This window comes from Gadus chalcogrammus, chromosome 14 (genome assembly GCF_026213295.1).
Source record: "Gadus chalcogrammus isolate NIFS_2021 chromosome 14, NIFS_Gcha_1.0, whole genome shotgun sequence".
Classification (NCBI taxonomy): domain Eukaryota; kingdom Metazoa; phylum Chordata; class Actinopteri; order Gadiformes; family Gadidae; genus Gadus; species Gadus chalcogrammus.
Window position 1 is genome coordinate 18,788,529 of NC_079425.1, and position 21,883 is coordinate 18,810,411.

Sequence of the window (21,883 nt, forward strand, 5' to 3'; positions counted from 1 at the left end):
AAAACTCTTGATATCGGACCAAAACTCTTGATATCGGACCAAAACTCTTGATATCGGACCAAAACTCTTGATATCGGACCAAAACTCTTAATATCGGACCAACGGGTTCAAGCGATGGTTCTTGTTGGGCTTACAGCAAGTTCTGTCTGGCTAACATTTGAAATGAAACAAAAGTTCTAGTACTTTACGTACATCGTACACTGGGAGAAAGCAGACTAGGAGCGACAGAAGGCGGGTCACGGGAAACCGCTGGATGGATCCCCATGGCGATGATAGCTAGCGTGGGGGTTAGGGGGGATTGTGGAAGAATGGGGGGGGGGGGGGGGGGGGTCAGGTACAGAAGGCCAGGCGGATGGGGTGGCCGTAGAGGAGGTGGTGGGAGCGCTCCAGCACAGCCTGCCCAGCCAGCTCCTCGCTAGGGAAGGCTACGAGTGCCTCACCGCTGCACTGGCCACTGAGGTTGTACAGGACAATGACGCCCTCTGGTGGAAGCTGTGGACACACAAAACGGACGCACACACACAAGGATACACACCATCAATTTAAGGCTGAGTCATGTCAACATCAGGGGGCGCCAGAAAGCACAGAAGAAGCCTTTGGATCCGGAGGGGAAAGACCCTTAACCAGTTGGGCAGGTGGTTAGGGAACTATAAGTAACCCAAACATCCAAGGCCATACAGAGACAAAAGCACGGGCCAATTAAGGGCAGACGACACATCTTGCACAATCGGTCACCAGTTTAGTACCATTCACAGACGTTGGTTTGCATCACAATACTTTACTGATGAAGTTTAATCGAAATCTTGGCGTGTAACACTAACACTACACATGCAATGTGTAGTTTCTATGTTTCAAGAGCGTGAGGGAAATGCAGTATTCGACGACACAGTGAAGAAACTGTTCCAAGGAGAAATTACTGCAACAACAAAAAAAAGCCCCGTGTGTGCCCAATGATTAGTGTTCAAGGTGTACACATTCCAAGGTTAACGTCAAAAGACGTTAACGTATTTTTTATCTTTTTTGTACAATATGCAATCCGTTTGTCTCGTCTGTTTGAAATGTGCGTTAAATTGATTGGCAGGTAAACGTAACCTGAAGGCTACAGGGCTCTAGGTTTATGGCTCAGACTCTGCAGCAACAAAGAGAAATGTCAGATTACATCTCAAAAAGTGACCCTAGCCTTTTCAGGTAGGGTTGCTTCAGGAGAAAGTAGGGAGAGGGGGGGTGAGGAGCAGAGGGTTATTTTATCAAAACAGAGTCTGGGGCTATCTTGACAATGGCAAACGTTGCATATTGTACCTTTAATTAGTGGCCTGGTTTGGCCGGCCAGCAGGCCGAATAATATCACATCTACTACACCTTTAACCCAGACAATCCATGGGCTGTATAGACCTAGTGGAACACCGCTGGGTGCTCAAGGAAGCGAGGAGACAAGGAGACGAGGTGGTGAGGAGGCTCCCCTTACCTTGGAAAAGGTGGGGTGGGGGTCTAAAGACAGAGCCATTCTTTAGGCTGGATCAGACTCCTGGCCTGATCACTGAGCTGCCCCACGCCACTGAAGTCTTCAGGAGCATACTACACACACACACACACACACACACACACACACACACACAGTGACAGTCAGAATAACACACAGTGACACATTCATAGTGGCAGTCAGAATAACACACTTAGTGGTGGTAAGCCAACACACACACACACACACACAGGTGAGGGTGTAATGGAGACCCGCTGTGCTGGGAGAGCAGGTTTGTCACCCAGAGAGTGAAGAGTGAGAAAGTCAGTGAGGGAGGAGCAGTCACAGCCAAGAAACACTGAGAAAGTGTTCCTAACTCACTCTATCGCAGATAACATTACCACGGTTCAGCCAACAGTCAACACACAAGACTATTTAACACGGCAGGGAATAACTAGAGGGAGTTATTCACACCAACTAAAGCACAGATCATCATCATCATCATCTTCACAATCACATCAACAAGGCACAAATAAACCAATCAGTAGCGACCACCAGCTCCGTCTGTGGGATAAAGTCACGATCAACAGTACAATTATTTCATGGAGGGACCTGGGAGAACAGAAGACCTCCTGTAAAGAGAAGATCCTGTGCTGGTTTTCCTATAACTTGAGGAACAAACAGATCATCACACATCAGCAAGTGGAGCCAATGAAAAATATCTATGAGAATACAAGGGATGGGTGGACTAGTGGACGAGCACATTGCGTTCCTCAGAACCTAATTTTTCTACTAGAAGTCACCCTAGGGCAGGTTTAAAAAAAACTACAAATACTTAAAACAATTAGTCCCACACTTCCCGACTGTGTTCCCCATCCCCCCCAATCGCCACGGTTACCGACCTGGTAGCCCTGGAAGAAGCTGAGGATGTCTTTGACCCCGGCGCTGTAGGGCAGCCCCTGCATGCGCACCAGGGAGCCATGGGCTGACGCCATCATGGGGGAGGAGCCAGGGTGGGCGTGGTGGGCGTGGGCGTGGGCGGCGGCCGCGTGGGCGTGGTGGGCGTGGGCGGCGGCCGCGGCCGCCGCACTGCCCGGGTGGTGGGACTGGGACACCGCCGACGCCATGGCGCCCGGGGGGGCGGCGAAGTAGCCCACCGTGGAGGGAGAGACCGGGGGGCTGGTGGGGGAGGAGGAGAAGAGAGAGGGTAGAAGGAAGGGAGGATCGGAAAACAGGAAAGAGAAGGCGAGATGTGAAGGACGAGGATGGGCGGTGGGCACCGACTGACGCGTGTACTTTGGGCGTTGCACTGTGCTAACCAACACCAAACGAGTACATGATGCGTCTTATCTCGCCGCGATGCACTGGATCTCCGACTAGCACAGCTGCTACTACCTCATAGGTTTCAAAAGAGGACCGCCATCTTGAGTGGCCACCATCGCTGGTGTCAGAGTCCTAGGGCTACGGTTGCTACGGTGGAAACTTGAAACTTGTTTGAGCCATGCCGTATTAACAGCTCTGCAGTTGCTCCGATATTATTGACACGTTTCCATTGTTCTCAGCATCCCCTGGTGATGATGCTTCGCGTAGGCTCTGAAGGCTGAATAACATCCCCTAGAGTTTGCATGGTGCAACCAGCATAATGCGATGCATGCAATAACACAGGCCTGTTAAAGACAGGCATAAATGCCTGTATTGATTGAGGACAGTTGCACTACCATAGCATGCATGGCATCAAGATTCATGTCCACACACACCTGGGATAGTAGGCAGTGTAGTTCATGTTCATGTAGAGGTGGGGCTGGGGGGGGTAGTAGGCCAGGGCGGGGGTGGGCGAGTGGCCGCTGTGCTGGGGCTGAGGTCGGGGGGACGCCATCAGGGGGGGCTGGTAGAGCCCCGCCTCCGACAACATGGCCGGACTGGGGAAGGCTCCGTAGGCGGTGGGGGGGGAGAGACCTTGGGAGGGAGAGAGACAGACAGCGTGTTGATGGCATGGTGACACATTGTTCTGTAAAAGTCACCATTACCTGAGTCATTGAACCAAATAGAATAAATGAGGTCCCCAACCACATTAACGTCATAACAAATAGGTAAGGTGATGTAAATAGGTCTCCAACACAGGGCGCCATTTATACCTTCTGCCCAGACTACATGCTAGTGGCCTAACATGCATGGGAACTGCATGGTAATACTAAGTTCAATAAGTCAGCAGTGTTGGCTAGTACACACACACACACACACACACACACCTAACCTTAAACCCCAGAACACTGACCTTGTGTCGATCTGCCAAACTAGGGCTAGGCCCTTTTGCTATAGATAAGGATAACTGTTCAAACAAAGCCCTAACCCAAGAGGAAACATTTCACATTCTTGTTTTTGATATAGTGACAGCACCTTTTTATTGGGTAATAAAATGCTCTGAACGCTCTGAAAACTGATTTTAATAAGGATGTTAACTGACTTCATTTGCAATATTCGGCTCTATACATACACTGCCTGCAAATGTTTTACTGGTGTGTGTGCAAGAGGGATTCCGTTGGTCTGGACGGGGGGTATATCTAATCATCTCTCCTGCTCTACCGTTTAGAAAGAGAGCATGTGAACGATGAGGTCATAAACGGAACTCAAAGGGAACCAATGGGGAGAGGGGAAGGTGTTGCCCATTGGCGGAAAAATCCAAATCTAATCTGGAATACCGGGAAGAGATAGGGGGTGCGCCGAAAGAGCAAAGTACAGACGCGAGGACCGCAGCCCAAACGCTAACAGAAACAAGACTGCTTGTGTTAACGCATGCGGCGAATGAAAGGCCGTAACATGAATCCGATAGCATTAAGGAATAGCAATAAACCCATGCAGTACTTCTGGCAACCAGACACACAGTTTGAGTCTGTTCCATCCAATCACAGCAGTTTGAAGATCAACCATACAAGACACACAACTACAACTACTTTTTTCAAACATTTGGGGTGTGAGAGTTGAATATACATGCTTGCAAGGCGGGGGGAGGGATGGGTGAGGAGGTGAGAGGGTGAGGAGGAAACCTACAGGGCAGCTTGCAGGGAGGGGGAGAGATGGGTGAGGAGAGGAGAGGGTGAGGAGGCAACCTACAGGGCAGCTTGCAGGGCGGGGGAGAGATGGGGGAGGAGAGGAGGAAACCTAGAGGGCAGCTTGCAGGGAGGGGGAGAGATGGGTGAGGAGAGGGTGAGGAGGAAACCTACAGGGCAGCCTGCAGGGAGGGGGAGAGATGGGTGAGGAGGAAACCTACAGGGCAGCCTGCAGGGAGGGGGAGAGATGGGTGAGGAGAGGAGAGGGTGAAGAGGAAACCTACAGGGCAGCTTGCAGGGCGGGGGAGAGAGGCCGCTGCGGTTGAGGGTCCCTCCCATCAGCACGATGCTCATCTCCTCCGTGGAGCACTGGAACACCTCCACGTAGCGGTCCTTCATGGTCTTCTTGTGGCACTTCTGGGCCACCATGAAGGCCTTGTCAGAGGACTTCATCTGGATGAAGGCGTCGCCCGAGGGACGGCCCTGGGAGGGAGGGAGGGGGTGAGGGAGGGAGGGAGGGAGGGGGTGAGGGCGGTGGTGTTCATGCCACTAGATCGTCTACCGTCTAATCTAACCGCACAAAAGGTTCTGTGATCGAAACCCCACGACCAACTGAAGGCCTTCAAAAGATTTAAGTTATCTAATATTTGGATAAAGTATCTAGTATTTGGATAACTTCCTAAATAATAAATGTAAAAGAATAGCAGCTTGATATAATTATTTAGTATCCGCAAATACATAGCACACGTCACATTAAGCTGGCAAATTAGGGTTATTAGTATTGAGAAATGGGGGATGACATTTTTTAATCAAACCACAAAATGAGCATTTCACATTAATTATAGTTTAACACCAGCAGTTTGCTATATTCATGTCACTCCTTCTCTTTGGTGTCATATTTTAACTTCATTTTAGTGACACAGGCATTACAAAGTCATACATCGCTTTTAATCGTCACCCAATGTAAAACTACACAACCATCATATCCTCTGTCCCAGCCCATCGAGGGAGGGAGGGAGGGAGGGGTCAGGGCCTGACCTGCTGGTTGAGAACCATGTGGACTCCGTGCGGCTTGATGTCCACCGTGTGCTCCCCCATGAACTCCAGGATGTCCTCGATGGCGGCCGTGTAGGGCAGGCCGCGCAGGCGCACGCAGTCCCGCGTGTTGGCCGTGGCCAGGAAGGGGGGCGTGGCCATAACTGGCAAAATGGGCGCCGGCGGCAGCGTGGAGATCAGCGGTGCAGACATGTAGCGATTCAGCACCTAGAGAGGGACAGAGGAGGATGTAATGGGTTTAATGTGATACATGTAGTCTCAGCACAGAAAGAGAGGAGGATGTAATGGGTTTAATGTGATACATGTAGTCTCAGCACAGAGAGAGAGGAGGATGTAATGGGTTTAATGTGATACATGTAGTCTCAGCACAGAGAGAGAGAGAGGAGGATGTAATGGGTTTAATGTGATACATGTAGTCTCAGCGCAGAGAGAGAGGAGGATGTAATGGGTTTAATGTGATACATGTAGTCTCAGCACAGAGAGAGAGGAGGATGTAATGGGTTAATGTGATACATGTAGTCTCAGCACAGAGAGAGAGAGAGAGAGGAGGATGTAATGGGTTTAATGTGATACATGTAGTCTCAGCACAGAGAGAGAGGAGGATGTAATGGGTTAATGTGATACATGTAGTCTCAGCACAGAGAGAGAGGAGGATGTAATGGGTTAATGTGATACATGTAGTAGTTTAGCCCCTTTAGAGTACGATTCATGGGTTTAATGAGTCTTATACAACACGTAGTTAAGCACCTTCAGAGAGGACGATATAATGCGTTGATTGCGATAATATGATACATGAAGTGGTTTAGCAGCTTCACAGTGTGGGATTCAACCCATTTAATGCGATTAGTGTACTGGTGTAGGTCGAGCCCTTCACAGGAAGGCACAGAACAACCGAATGTGTTCAGAAAAGTGTGTTCATGCCAAAAGTTAAGGGTTTGGCTGGTACGCCAAGACCCACAGGTTCATTGTTAACATTGTCAATGTCTAGAAGTAAACCAGCGGTGATTTTTACTCAACCTCCTCTCCCGGCGAGGTCTTGTACCATAAACGGCAGTTGGCGAAAATTGACATCCATTATATTCCAAAGAAATGTTAAGCAGCTCAAATAGCTCCATCTTTGATCGGTTTAGCCCAGGCAAATGCATACAAACTGCCCTGGCTAGCTAGCTTTATCCAATAGTGCCCACAAACAAACTAACCCACCCAAAGTTTAAATTCTTCGTAAGCTCGCCCCTGCGCCTGCTCACGGACTTGAGCCAAGTCTGGGAGGCGAGCAGATAGAATTATTGAGTGTAAAATATCTCGGTCATGAGCACTGAGGGGGAATATGGATCAAACTGTGGATTTGATACCGCTTCGACCCATCGGTAGCAAATGGACAAGCTCAGTGGGGAAATAGGTAAATATGTGTTCTGTGTGACAGTTTTGTTCCACGTTCAAGCCTTATAACCTGGTAACTTGTTGATGCTGAATCAGAATCATCACACCGTCTATAAAATGGCAGCCACCATCTTCACAGAAACTAACTGCACACCTTGAACCGTGACCATGAATGTGGCGTGTAAACACACAAACAAAAATTCTGGATTTACCAGTTTCTGTGCACTATTGGAGGAGCCTACTTAGCCTGGGCGGGCAGTTATGGGACACTCGATGGTTCAATGATTTAGAAAGTCATGGCTGAAATACATCTGGACACAATGTCAACAACTAACCTGGGGTCTATAAAAACTGGCTAAACCCTTCAATACCTAAAAAGTCAATTGTACTTCCTGTACACGTACAATTCTGTACACGTACAATTCTGTTCTTCCAACTCAGTCCTCCGGTAATCATGATACCTTGTGTATACAGATTTTCCCAGCAGGCCAAGGAACCCTTCACACATCAAGTGCCAAGAAAAACATGAAGGGACTTCGCTGACTGATAAAACACATCATTTGAGAACAATGGCTAATCTTTCCTGATTCTTGAAAGGATTGGTCGTGTCTGTTTCTGCTTAAATAAAGAAAGTATATCTATGAACATGATTGAGGTTAATGGCATGTCAACAGTGGCATACGGCTACTGTTGAAAGAAACAGATGTGTGCGCTTGGTATGGGGTCAGTTTCAAGTTTAGCTGTGCAAACATGAAACTTGCTGATTAAAAAAGCAAACACCAGGACTCTAGGCAGAAGGACTCTTTACATTTTCAACACACAATGCAATGGGGACAGCGAGAGGGCAGCTATGGGCTCTGACCAAAACAAAAAGAAAGTGTCACTAGGCTAAAGAACGAACGACATCCAAAACCCTGCTTATGATTTTAACTTTTAAACCCACATTTCTACACCACTTATGGTGCCTCTAGACATATTGTCTGTATACCTTTGTAGTTTTAAGCATGTGCCACTTCAGCTAGAGTAATGTCCTTTACATTGAGGCGTAACAGCCGAATGTCCCGTCTGGTGTTAGCAAAAGGACCGTCTTAACTCTTAAGTGACGTTGGGATTAGTAAAAACACCATCATCTTAAGTGACGTTGGGATTGGTAAAAACACCAACATCTTTAGTGACTTCGGGGGTTAGTAAAAACACCATCGTCATAAGTGACGTCGGGGGTTAGTAAAAACACCATCGTCTTAAGTGACGTCGGGGGGTTAGTAAAATACCATAATCTAAAGTCAGGTCTGATTCTAATAAAAATACCATCATCTTAAGTGTCGTTGGGGGCAAGTAAAAAATACCAGCGTCTTCAGTCCTGTCTGATGTTAGTGAAAACACCATCACCTTAAGTGACTTTGGGGGTCAGGAAGTGAGCGTCTCACCTGCTGCACCTCGGCGGCGGTGCTCCGGAACAGCTCGATGTACCTCTTCCCCAGGATCTGCTTATGCTTGCGCAGGGCGTTCTGAGCGTACTCCTCACAGGAGAACAGCACAAAGGCGTCGCCCGACGGCCGGCCGTCGGGGTACTTGACGAAGAGCAGGCCCTCGGCGCCGTCCGTCACGGGGCTCTCGGGGCCCAGGAAGGAGAGCACGTCCTGGGGCGTAGCCGTGAAGGGGAGCCCCCTCATGCGGATGATCACCTGGTTCTCCTTGGACAGGAACTGGGCCACCTCGTTGGATGTGCCTGCGGGGGCCAACGGCTGGTTTTAATTACACCCCCTGCTTAACACCACCACCTTAACACTAACCACCACCCCATCATTTATTGCTTCACCAAGGAATAGAAGGACTAGCGCTTGAAAAAATTATCAAGAACAGACACGAGACCAAACCGCACAAGATGGGAATTACTCTGTCACACAAGTGAAAATATCTTCTGCACGCATTTCTAAAGGGCAAATCAGTTTCCGTTGCCTGCACAACCTGTGCTTATGAAACAGCCATGAACTAATCAGGCCTCAATTACCACAGAACATGGCTGCTCAACTTTTGACAGAAAGGCTGCACCTTCAAAACAAGGGTGGGTCAGTCTGACAATATCTGGTCTCAATCTGAACATTCGTCTCCGTCCACTGCCCGCCTGAGTCCATTTATCTGATGCAGCTGTCTCCCCGGTCATGTCACACGCGGCCTGGCAGGTTCCCCGCTCTGCTGCCTGCTGGGCCCGGGCCCAGGGGCCCTGGCCGCAGAGGCCCTGGCCGCAGGGGGCCTTTGTCCCTTCACACCCCCTTTGTGTGAGCTCTGTGCTGGGCCTTTCACTGGCCCGGTGCCCCCCTATGTCCCCCATCCCCGCCACCACCCCACCTGGGGAAGGAAGCGTGTATACCTGGAGAGAACAGGTGACTGGCTGTGGCCCAGGGGTCGAGTTTCCCTCCCTGCTGACCTACAGGGGCTGGGGGCTAAGGGGAGGGGCGGGGCTGCTAGAGGAAGGGATTGAGGTGGTGTAGAGGTGGAAGGGAAGGGGGGGGGGGTGTTGTCTGACAAAGCGTGCTTTCTGTCCCTGGGGGATAGAGTGCCAGGGAGACGAGGGGATTGGACCAGAGCAACAGGAAGGAGAGTGACGCTTCAATGGAGAACTACTCTCTTTAAAGGGCCGACGGAGAGGGGCTCGAGTGGGTTTTGAAACGAGGGGGAAAAACTGTAACTGAAGGCACAATGCCTTGACTCTTCCGGGGAAGAGAGATGAAAAGGGAGAGAGACATGTACATAGAGAGGAAGGGAGGGTGGAAAAGAAAAAAAAAAAAACACGTGAAATCTGACCTCCAGCGATCTTAAGGAATTCCTCCCCGGTTGCCTTGTATACCTGATGGGGGAACAGGGAGAGAAACTACAGTAAGACACCCGACAGCAGAACCAAACTCAACCCTCGTTCCTTTGCATACACTCTCCATGGACACAACCTCTGACTTGAGCATAAGGTGGTGAAAGGATTCCGTTTTACTTGGATCCATAAATTCGTGACCACTGCATTTCCTTTGCATCATAAATTGTCCTCAAGAAGAAACCGTGCATGGTAGTTATTTACAGACCTAAAATGGCCTCAAATGACCCCGGCATACATCATGTGGTAGCAGTACTAATCGTAAGTCTAGCTTGCAGACCCATAATGTAGGAATACTAGAATAGAACTGCCTCTAGTATTGTATAGACAGTATCAGTGAAGCAGTCGGGGCCGTAAAGCGTCCACAGACCGGACGGTGTCCCGTGCAGGGTGAACCAACGTGGGGCTAGCGTACCTCGATGTAGCGGCTACCCATGTGGTGTTTGTGGCGCTCCAAGGCCAGGTCCCGGTGCTCCTCGTTCACGAAGCGAACCAACGCCTCCCCGTTCCTCCTGCCCTGTGCGTTCAGACACAGGGCCACCCCTCCTCTGAACAAACACACAGGATGCACTTTGACCTTCAAATTCGGTGTCATTTCGTTAGCAATTGGTGAGACTTAAAATCTGGTTGAATCCATTGCTCCTTTTGTTAATTGCATGTTGACAATCGTGAATTCATTGCCCATCTCTGCGAGGCTGGTCAATCATTTAATGTAATATATTAACATTACACCAACTAGACCACTTTAGGACTTGGACCTTACAATTACAACACTTTCCTTTAAATGGATTGCATTTATAAAGTTATATCGAAATAGACATCTGTAAGTCGTAAGCTATATGACACAATGAGCACAAGAGGAACCTAGGATAAAACCAGTAACGTGCTGTCGTCCAGTCAACCTTGAAATGTCGTGGATTTTCTTATAAATGAATGTCTATTAAGTCACCATCCATCACTGAATGATGAGACACAATGGTGATTGAGCCTATGGCCCACTAATGAAAGCCCAGCATTTGCAGTTTTATGAATGTTTTGAACTGGTTGTCGGCAATGACACAGTTTCCATCTCTGGTGAGAATTAGCGCTGAAATCTTTGAGATGGTCACGTAATGGCATAACATACTTGGCGATGTTGAGGCCTTTGAAGAAGCGGGCTATGTCCTGGTCTGAGGACTGCCATGGAAGGCCCCGTGCTCGGATCACAGTCTCACTGTCTACCGGATCTGTCTTGCTGCTTTGCCAAGGATTCAGAGAAAACAAACAAGGAAGAGCGAGATTATCATAATTTACAAATGTTAAATACATTAACCTCAGCTACCACAACCACAAGACTAATGGTAAAAGGGGAGATTTATCTTCCATCACATTTTAGGGAGGGGTAGTAGTAGTAGTAGTAGTTAGTTTTAGTTGTAGTAATAGTTTTAAAGTCCCGATCAGCAGTTAGATTGAGGGTTAATTATATATTGAACGCCCAACAGAATGAATTTTAAATAACTGTTTGCTCCACCTGCGTCAGTCAGCACATTGAGGTCAGTAAGTTGTGGTATAAATCAATAGTTTGCTCAATGGAGACGAGAATCCCAGACAAAGAGCCCACATCGCAGGTCCAGGGACGCCCACAGCAGGGTATTTACCACCCCTCGTAGAAGCGTGCTCCTTCTCTAAAAGGCCACGGGCTGCCGGCAAATGACCCGGCGACAGCAGAGCCCGCTAAGCGCTTGATGGCAAAGTTGGCCAGCTTTTAATTACACACTTGTGGTTTCCTTGTTGCTGTAATCAATGCTAGGAGCCAGTAGCCTCGGGCCCAGGCGTCGAGGGGGATAACCAACCAGGCATGAGAAAGGTGGCGAGAGGGGCCCACCGGAGTGCAACCCAGCGTGGTCGGGTTTCACCGTGTCCCGGAGCAGAACCGCATACGTACCATGTGCCCGACTCAAACTTGTACTTCACCGACTCAAAGCAGGAGAATCGGTGGTCTGTAGGGGATGGATAAACAAAAAACGGGAATTAATGAAGGTCACATATAATAGTTCACACAGTCATCAAATCATGCATAAAACACATTTAAAAACACATATCAGGTTACACAATAATCGTTGCAATGCACAAGTGGTTGGACTGCATTGTTGTCCTGAAAATGACACCACAGAGTTCTCCAATTAGCTGTTGTACAGGTTAGGCCAGTCTGCAGACTCCCTGCCACCTGTTATTGGGTGTTATACCCCACGAGATGAATGGTCACACCGGGTAATAAGGAGGTGGACAGACTGCAACCCTGACATTTACCCATTACTTCCCTCTAAAACACTGTCTGGTGTGGAGACAATGTGGCCCATCCCTTGTCTTTGTAAAGTATTAAAGGGGTTTGTTTGTTGTTCTTATTATTACTTGTGTAAGATTTCCCCATGGATTTTCCCAGCTCTTTTACCATTGTCATGAGCAGGACAATGGTACTTTCATCTTCTATAGCGGTAGTGTTTGAATTTAAGTTGTCCATTTAAATTAGAGTAAAATACATACCGTACATTGAAACACATTTCACCAAGTCAATTGAACATAATGTATCCACTTCATTGAGGGGTTTCCCCGTTCCCGAACAGGAAGTTGGAGCAGTGAGTGTGGCAGGTACGTACTGAGAGGCTCTGCCATGATGTGGAGTGCCAGCTGAACCATGTTCCTCACATCGAGCAGCCCGGACGCGTGCTCTGACACGGAAGAAAGACCCAGGTCTGCATCCTCACCGTTAAAGAAGGCAAAGCACTAGACACAAAATTTGACTTCCCACCCACCCAACCACACACACACACCCACCCATACCCCCACACACACACACTAGTTGAAAACATTGGAAGGATACACTCCAGCATGGAGGAGATATTGAGGTCCTCCCCAGGGCCGGCGTTTGGGCAGCATTTGTGGAACTCCTTCTGCAGGTCCACGAACGAAAAGAAACATTCCGGGAGCACGAGGTTCTGAAGGCAAGAGTCAGGGAAAAAATACGGAGGCATTACAAAAACACTGATGCATTTTAATACAAGAATATAACAGAATTATATAATTCCCATTTACACAAGAGCATTAACCACCAAGTGAAATGGCCAAAACACGCTGTGTCATTTAAAGAAATTGACTAGTAAACACGGATGGTAAATAAAAATGATATTGAATAATGCAATGTTGGTAGTAAACCTGGAGTCACAGTCAGCAGAAATTGAGCAGTCTGATTTACAGATCACTTTCTTGTATGATTCTTGTGTAAATTGTATCATGTTTACGTAAATCAGCCGATAATCGTGCCATGCTGGGAAGAAGCAAACAATGGAGCGATACTGAGAAAGCTTTAGTTTAGTCTCAGATCAGACCCCACAGTAGAATACACCATGAAGAGTGAAAGTGTAGTTTACAAGACGTTCATCAATGTGGCACGCTGGAGAAAGTGTGTTCTGGTGGTGAAGGTCATAGAGGTATAGCCTGTACCTTTTTGGACGCTTCCGGGTGGAGGGCCTGTCGGATGACCTGGGGGCCGTCAACACAGAGTGTGAAGGAATTCCTGCCAAGATCCTCCAACTCTGCCTGCACGGACTGCTGGAACTGCTCGAGGAACAGGGGAGAGGCAGGCAGGAGGGACAGAAACCAGGGTTAGGGCCCGTTCACACTGATTCAGGCGTTCTGGCAGAAATGCCAGCTCAAACACTCTTTGGAATGGACAATTTTTAGCAATCAACTTTTGGAGAAACGCAACCCGACATCAGTCTGCAGTGGCCAAGGTAAGCCTGCGATCAGACCGGAAGACGCCCAAGGGAAGAAGAACCTTGTTTACCATGTAACGTTAGCATTGTAGCATTGGGCTGTTACTGAAAACTCTGAAGATGGCAGAGGGACTGATCGCAGCCATGTTGTCCGTTCCTGACGCTGTGCAACCCCATCATGTGGGAACGGTTTAAGTTCACAACATGCTGGCACACAAACAAACCATGAAGTGACACTACCACATTGCCGCAGCAGTGTGCGGTAACCACCACAACGCCTGATCCAGTGTGTATGAGCCCTTAGAGCGACGCTATGCTGCATAAAAATGAATACAAATAAAATGTACCAGTCAACATTAAAAAGGCAAACACATTGTGTTTTTGCCCACTGGTCTAGGATTATGAAGGAACTTCAACACAATCAACAATAATACCACATTAATTTTGTATTGTACCTTTTACAGTAGGAAATAAAATCCCAAAATAAATACAGCGGCAACCAGGTATATCATATAGGATAAAAGATGAAATTGTATATATATATATATATATATGACAAGAAAGATCGTTCGATTAACATTAGAATAACAATAGTTAGACATTGAGATATTGAAGAGATCGATTAAGTCAAGGCTAGAAAACGGTTCAAAACAAACTAGTGTTTGGTATTAGGTCTGATCAAGGACATAAGGCCAGTTTAGTTTCCCCAGATAAAGAGCATGTTCAACAGGTTGAGCGTTTCCCCTGTGGGGGGAGGTGTGGGTGTGTGTGTGCAGTCAGACTACTCCTCCGTCCGTAGACAATATGGGCCAAATCAAGCGGAGCACAGAAGCCCATATTTTTCTGTGTTTAGCCCAAACGAGGCAGTGTTGAACGAGCCCCATTACCAGTGTTGTGTAAACCCCCCTAGTGGTGTTACACCATCAACAGAAAACGTCACCTCCACATCATCACTGTCCCTATATGACATTTGACACAAATTGCCTAGTTTTTAGATCACAGAAAAAAAAATTGGGAACAGGTTAATCTGCAATTCTCAATTCAATGTGAATCGGAAATTGGATACAGCCCCAAAGTGACAGGATGATAAACAGGGTATGATTTTACTCTGTTAAATTGTGAGATGTTGTTAAACATGTTAAATGTTGGGGCAATTATTTAATTACAAAATGACTGAATAAATGTCATTGAATATCGGTCATGCAATACAGAATAACGCAGGTATGTCCAGTGATTTATTTTTTTTCCTAGAAATTAATGTGATACAGTGGAGAAAAATAAAGGACTTGTAAAAAGGCAGCTTTTGTACTCCGCGGTGTAGTGTATGCGTATCGGCAGGCACACACAGAGATCTTCTGGGACACTTTAATGATTGACAGATTGATGGGAGCATTGGGGTAATTTCAGTGGGCCATTGGCGATCTACCATCTATGACAGATTCCTCAGGCAGTCAGAGAGAGTATTATGTTTGCAGGTTGGAGCTTGCCGCTCCGAGAGACGCTGAAATGAAAGCAAGGCCCGTCGTGGCGGGGGGGGGGGGGCTTCTACCTGCTCTGCAACAGGACAAGTGAGGTAGAACTACAACAACCAGCCAGAATATACCTAGGACATCAATCCGCAACAACTTCTCTCAAAATGTTTCATTCACTACACCGTACACCGAATCATTTAGATCAAATAACAGTGTTTGCAAATGAGCCACCTTGACTGCAAAAAAAGTGTGCTCATCCCTAGTCCTCGTCCTCTAAAGCTGAAACATGGAGCCAGAGTCGTCATCGATGCCTGGGGATCCCCTTCCCACTACAGCCATGCTGACCTTACAGTCACCACTGCCAGCGAGTCACTTGTCTGTCTAAAAACACCGCACTGGCCACCGGCCAAGGAATGGCGAACCTGTCGAGTCGTGTGTCCCTGTCTGTCCAATAACTAGTGGATCAGCATGATGGGAACCCAGACCAACCCCCTGTTCACTGACACGCAAAATCACTGCGTGGTGTACTACTGGAAGGAACCCATATCAAAGTTTGAAAACCGGATGCATTCAAACAGAACACAACATAACATTCGGTAAGGAAGCATACCGCCTTTTTGAGTGCATGGTCTGTGTACCATCTACCTTTTCCAAGAATTAACGACCCAGGGCCCAAGTGGCCAAGGGTATCAGAGTATTAGCTATTTAACAATTGGCCGGTTAGAGCTAGGGGTCATAAAGTTCACTGTACCAAGAGTAGGATGGACAAGGAGGAGGAGGAGGCTTCCATTTAATGACCCAGGATTTCAGAAACCCGCTCCCTATGACCTGGTAGGAACACATTCTCTGCATGCATGAAAACTCCCCTCACAAACGTACAGTACTTTGACCAATACTCTCCTTACAAGCAACGCTTAAATTACCATTCAATTATTTAGCAGACACTTTAATCCAAAACGATTTTACACCGCATTCAGATGCAGGTCCTTCAGGAGTAGGTGAGGGAGGGAGTCGGGGCCTCCTGCTCCAGGATACCTGCTTGTGGTCTGCAGACATTTGGGATCCCAGTACCTCTTGGCTGGGAGGTGAACACACTGAACATTCCATTTTAAACCATTGACACACTGACGGCAAATGTCATTGCACTAACAAACCTATTTTTTAATCAAGTTTTGTAAATGTCTCTATACATTTAGACGACAGGACACCTAACCCAAGATCAGAGTGGTGTTTGCCTGCAACTGTGAACGCTGCCACACCTTGTTCAAGCACTATAACCGGATTACCAACCAAAAGGTAAAGACCTTTGAAAAGGTTGCGACACTCCTTGTGTCTTTCTCGCCTACTGTGTGTACGCCCGACCGCATAATAGAGCAGACAAACCATACATTATCCTGTTCTGCCCTTGCTAAATGTTCGACTGATGTCTTCCAGATGCTGTAATTATTTCTCTCATTATTTGTAACCAAACCATTTGGTGTCCAAAAAACAACTTGTCATTTCCAGCCACTAAGAGTTAACTATTGCAATGAAGTACATATATTCATTAACAATACTCTTAGCCAGGGACCCTTGTTTGATTGCCATGCCCAATCTAAAATGTAAAGTCACTTTGGTCAGGACATGAACCTTGACCTCCAAAACGATTAAACCATTATCAGGTCACGGTGATAGCATCAATAGTAAGCATCAACCAACCTTTGTATATATGTAATTGTCTGGAAAAGTCTTGCACTGTCAGATTCAATGGAAGGCATGGCTTTTGATGAGGAGGAAGACAGTCTTTGAACGTGGAGATTCATTGCTGCACAATAGGGAAGGGTTTGGGCCGATAACACCAAGGGTGAGCCAAATGACTCACCATTTAATTTTGAAACTCGCTGCTTCAGAGAACTGTAACAGCAGGGAATGTGAATCTGTGCAGGTAAAGAGAATTCTGTGATTGATGTGGGAGTAAACTAGTGGTTTAAAGAATAGAAGCATGGGTATTTATTAAGGTTAATTTGGGCCAAAGTTAACCAAAATGTATTTCGTCCCTAAAGATAACTAATGACAATCTGAAATTTATGGCCACGGTCCACGGACACAGGTCAGTTTATTGGCCATAATAAAATATCCTTGTGAATACAACACCTTGGTGTATGTCCCAACAAAATGGTGTTTACCATTTACAACTGATAGAAAAAACTGATAGTCGTATTTCAGATTTCTGTCTCTTAAGTCTGTATTGGTTGGCTTTTGTGTGCTACAGACTAGTTCTGGTATGTAATGGAATTCCTCTTATTTTCTGAATTAGCCTTTTTTACATCCAATAAATGTAAGCTTTGGGAATGTTCCTTTGTGTTTCTTAGTTTACGGTTTAAGTGTGATCCTGAACATGATTGTCAGAGCTTTTGATAGACAAAGATATCGGAATGATCTGGCTCCTTCATAAATGAGAAACACAAATACAATACGGACTGTATTGTATTTGACTGCATCTTCAGTCCTTCTTTGACGACTGAAGGAGCCAGGGGTCATTAAGAAAATGAAATGGAAGGAAAGATCACGGGAACCAGTCAAAGATCATTACCATTACCTTCTGTGCGTCATGGGAGAAGCTATGTATCAGGTGCATCGAGTCTCAGGCTGCAACATGCTGCCGTTCTCGTGGCCTAAAGCAAAAGTCAGCCGAAGCTCCACACTGATACACAGGTGAAGAGGAGCCAGGCCCGCCCACGGAGCTCAGTCCTAACCCATGATGTTACTGATACTGAGCTACAGTTACCAGTTCCTCGGCCATGCTCGAAGTGGTCCACTTGTACCCTATAGCGTACACATCTACAAATCTGGTGTCAATGTACGTCTGATGTACGAAGAACTGAAGCGCACTTATTTCCTGCATACTATATCCCATGATGCAAAGAGGGTTTCATTTTCCTCAGGAAGGGATGGTCAGGGTCTTTATGCTAATTAGTTGTCAAGGGATGACAGACAGGATCCGACACGTGTTGGCTTGTTTATGCGACCAAAACAAGTCACACTGATGGATTTCTGCTGCATAATTAGTGGCTGAATCCAACTCACTTGCTGCCTTACTTGATCCTTCAAAAGTGTACCAAGTAGTCTTTACCATAGGGGGATTGGGGAATGAATAAGTTAACAATTGAACTGATCCCAACCCCCGATGGCCCTTGTCAATCCACACAACTATCTCCAGCAGGTTAGCCATTCCTCCGACACTGCTTACACATGCTAGCTTCAATGTAACGCTACACCAGCTGATTGGTGAGGTTTGACTAAATACCAGTTATTATCCCTGGAGGGGTTGAATGCAGGTCTAGTGCCAACAAACATAATCCCTCCTGTTGTCATACATTAATAAATCTTTAACTGGAGAAAGACAAACAAAATAACCACATAAATCAACAACATGTGTGCAGCATGGCCTCTCGCATGTCTGGACTGTATCCTTCTTGTTGTGTCTTTTGAGTCAGTGTTTTTTCTTAAGATTCATTGAATGGGGCAGTCCAATCTGAAGAAGGTATTTGTCATTGCATTGGGTTAGTTTCATTGGAACTTCTTCCATTATAAACTCCAATGCCAAAGAGCCTGGATGAAAAGTTAGATTAACAACCTTATGCACATCATATAGGATTTAAAATTATATTTAATTGTACATCATTACCCAACAATGCTTCATTCATTAGAAATACCATGTGCAAGGGAAAGTGGAAATGGGAGACAAAAGCATGAAAGGTAAGAATTGATTACATGGGTTAATATTTGAAGGTTCTGCAAACAAACTCATCCATGTTGGTTTGAGATGTCACGCTTTGAAATAGGTCTATGGCAGGAAACTGTCACACCATAGTCCAGAAAAGAGGACAGATCATTTTGTTGGAGCTTTTTCTTTTGCTTGACGAGCATATCAACCCAACGTTCATAATTAACCAAACGGTAGGATTGGATTCACACCTGCTCGCACATGTTTGAAATTAACTGCATAGATGGACTAATCTTGACTTTGAAATCACTCTGAAGTCATTCAAGATAATAGCAGCTCTTCAACAACTACCAAAACAAAGGAGTAGGCACGGCAGATGCCTCGTCCATTGAGCCAAAGAGTGTCAGCAAATGATGAGGTTAGGGTGGCGGAAAAACACGTTTGGTGACCTACGCAATTCTGTCAAAACAACCCGAGTCACAAGAAGGAACCAGTATCCACATCCTGGTCCCATCTTAAAGCGATGTGAATCAACTCATTCTGCCTTTGGCAAAACGACCTTGGTACATAGGCCTATACAATACCCACCCACTCCCACTCTCACTCTTTATGTACCCGATGTCTATTCTTTCTATCGGTCTTCCATTGGTGCGTTCCCACTTCCCAGGCAAACATTCCGTCTTCCAGATGTCTGTAGCGTGCATCAGTCTGGGGCAAGACTAGACCTGCGACTGCGCTCCCTCTATCTCCCTACAGCCCCAGGGCTAGCCCATCCTAGCTCTTAAACCATTTTTAAACCGTCAGCAATGTTAAACCGTAAGACGAACGCCAATCTTCACATTGGTGAGACATGGTTCTCAAGAAATAAAACAAACGTTGCAAAGCAAAAAAACAACGCGTGGAATCTGAATACAACACAAAAGCGTGCATTGGCATTTTGACATTGATTGAACGGTCTGGTTGGTTTAATTGGCAGTTGGTCTCACCTGTTGCAGAACCTTGTCCAGGGGGTCGGCCTTGGTGAGGTCGTCCACAATCAGGTCCGTCTCTTCCTTACACTCGTCTGTCAACTCCAAAGTGTCTGGCTTGACGAGACATCTATGAAGTTTGCCGACCTGAGAAGGGATTTGATTGATTCATGGAACGTAACATCATTGTTGGACAAATGTTATATCCATACGTCATCATTGAATCTTCAATTCAATTAGGATACTACTACTAGGCGCACTACTAGCCTACCGACCACCATTTCAGGAAATTGACTTTCCGGGTCAAACAATTGACAATTATAGTTGAAGAAACAAAAACTTAATTGTCAAAGACAGGCGAGGACGTTTACCCAAAAAGGTATGCGTTCTTGTAAAATGTTACAATATTATAACCCCCCCACCATGAGTCTGAAACTATGTTACGGCACACATTGTAGAGGAGGAGCATTTTCAAAAAGCACTAACAGCTCTGTGTGAAATCTGAGGTCGAAATGTGTGTAGAGTGCGGACAGTGTCAGAAAGCACACCTTGTTGCGTTAAAGTCATCTGTCAAACATATACATCCACATACAAGGTAGATAAGACAACAATGCCACAAACATTTAGCTACACAAGAGACCTGTACAAAGGGCCAGAAAGGTTCGTACCTTTTTCTCATGTAGATCCACAATTTGCCACACCAAGAGAATTATTTCCCTTTCATCCGAACCCAGTTTACCCCCATTTGCACCAGCTGTTGCCCCAAAGAACACCACCAGAGTATCACTGTGCGAAGCCATCAGGGACCACAAGGGTAAAAACTACAATTAAAGCAAAGATCAAATAAAAATAACACGAGGGTTCACCTTTTTCCAAGTGATAAGTAGAGCGAACAAAAGATCTGGAAACTCAATCGTAAGTAAACGGGAGACAGAAAAGAGATTATTTTTCAAAGGAGACACGAGAGTTTTTGTTCAAAGACTCTACCTGTTCCAAAACTTGAGAATGTTCTATCCAGAGATACTGGTTTAACTGGTAAAGAAGAAGGGTGGAAATCCGTGTTGCTTTTACACGCACTCCATAGCAAGCCCCGGAGGTTTTTTTCACTGCTTGCTATTTTTTCCCCCTGAGTTACCTGTATGGCTCTGACTCCAATCGGAGAGCAGTCCCATGGGAGCCTGCCATTGGCTACTCAGCAAAGGTGAGGGCGGGACACTGTGGTGTATACAGTGCAGTCATTGGTTAGGTATGTAATGTAGGAAGTAAAGCAGGCCTATAGGATATTGTATAGTCCAACAGAGTAAACCCATGGGATACAATTCAATGTAGGCCTAATACAAAAAATATTGATGTGTTAAAGGGAATATAAACAGTGAGTGAATCAAGGCATGTTACAATATTGTAAGACGGCGTGTTATAGCCTCTACGGTGAGTCATAACGATCGATGGCACATATTTTGATATTTTTACCATTTAAGGGATTTAAGCCAACCCTAGTCTGTTGCTGTCCATTGCACCTCCCTTTCATCTCCGTGCCTCCCTCTGTTCAAAAGCATAGCTTCTAAAGTGTGCTTTTCTCCCCTGACTTTGTATCAATTATCCGGGTAAATTCCGTCGTTAAGTAGGCTATACCAATACGGTCTGCTGATTTGAATATTGGTTTAGCTTTAGAGCAGTTCAGTGGCGGCTTTCTGTCCAGTACTGGGCCTAAACACTTGGTGGCACTAGAAACGGAGTCTCTGTCCATAGGGCAAATGCCTTTTTTGTTTACATGCATACAACTAAAATGTCAGTCACTGATCGATAAATCAGGTACGATTATAAAATAAAACTTTGTGTGTGTGTGTGTGTGTGTGTGTGTGTGTGTGTGTGTGTGTGTGTGTGTGTGTGTGTGTGTGTGTGTGTGTGTGTTTGTGTGTGATAATATGTTAGAATATTATGGTATTGCATAGATTATACTAAACTATACGATACCATAAAATTGCATTGCATAGTTTATTTCAGTATAGTAGTCTGTAGATAATGTATGGTAAAGATAGTATTGTTTGTATCGGATTGCATTGTATAATATAGTATAGTATAGTATATTATGGTATTATTTAGTATATTATTGTACAATGTACTAAAGTGTAGTATAGTATACTATAGTATAATATAGTATATTATACTATTGTAGT

General features: G+C 46.0%; 1 protein-coding gene across 1 annotated transcript; it reads right to left on the reverse strand.

Moving 5' to 3' along the window:
* Positions 1 to 298: 298 nt before the first annotated feature.
* Positions 299 to 20,861, reverse strand: esrp2 (epithelial splicing regulatory protein 2). Its single transcript, XM_056607586.1, has 16 exons — positions 20,375 to 20,861; positions 19,725 to 19,853; positions 13,289 to 13,402; positions 12,669 to 12,783; positions 12,445 to 12,540; positions 11,733 to 11,787; positions 10,935 to 11,045; positions 10,224 to 10,356; positions 9,748 to 9,790; positions 8,370 to 8,671; positions 5,545 to 5,769; positions 4,791 to 4,989; positions 3,217 to 3,415; positions 2,553 to 2,638; positions 2,362 to 2,459; positions 299 to 492 (listed from the first exon to the last, which is right to left on the reverse strand). The coding sequence occupies exons 1-16, from the start codon at positions 20,504 to 20,506 to the stop codon at positions 331 to 333; spliced, it is 2,199 nt and encodes a 732-aa protein (XP_056463561.1). The 5' UTR covers positions 20,507 to 20,861; the 3' UTR covers positions 299 to 330.
* Between the last annotated feature and the right edge of the window lie 1,022 nt (positions 20,862 to 21,883).

Bases quoted from the DNA above. Each gene is read 5' to 3' on its own strand.
- esrp2 (XM_056607586.1), bottom strand. From the start codon at position 20,506: ATGGCTTCGCACAGTGATACTCTGGTGGTGTTCTTTGGGGCAACAGCT. The intron at 12,541-12,668 runs GTATCCTTCCAA...GTGAGGATGCAG, and splicing joins TATCTCCTCCATGCTGGAGT to ACCTGGGTCTTTCTTCCGTG. The intron at 11,046-11,732 runs GTACGTATGCGG...TCCTTGGCAAAG, and splicing joins AAGTTTGAGTCGGGCACATG to CAGCAAGACAGATCCGGTAG.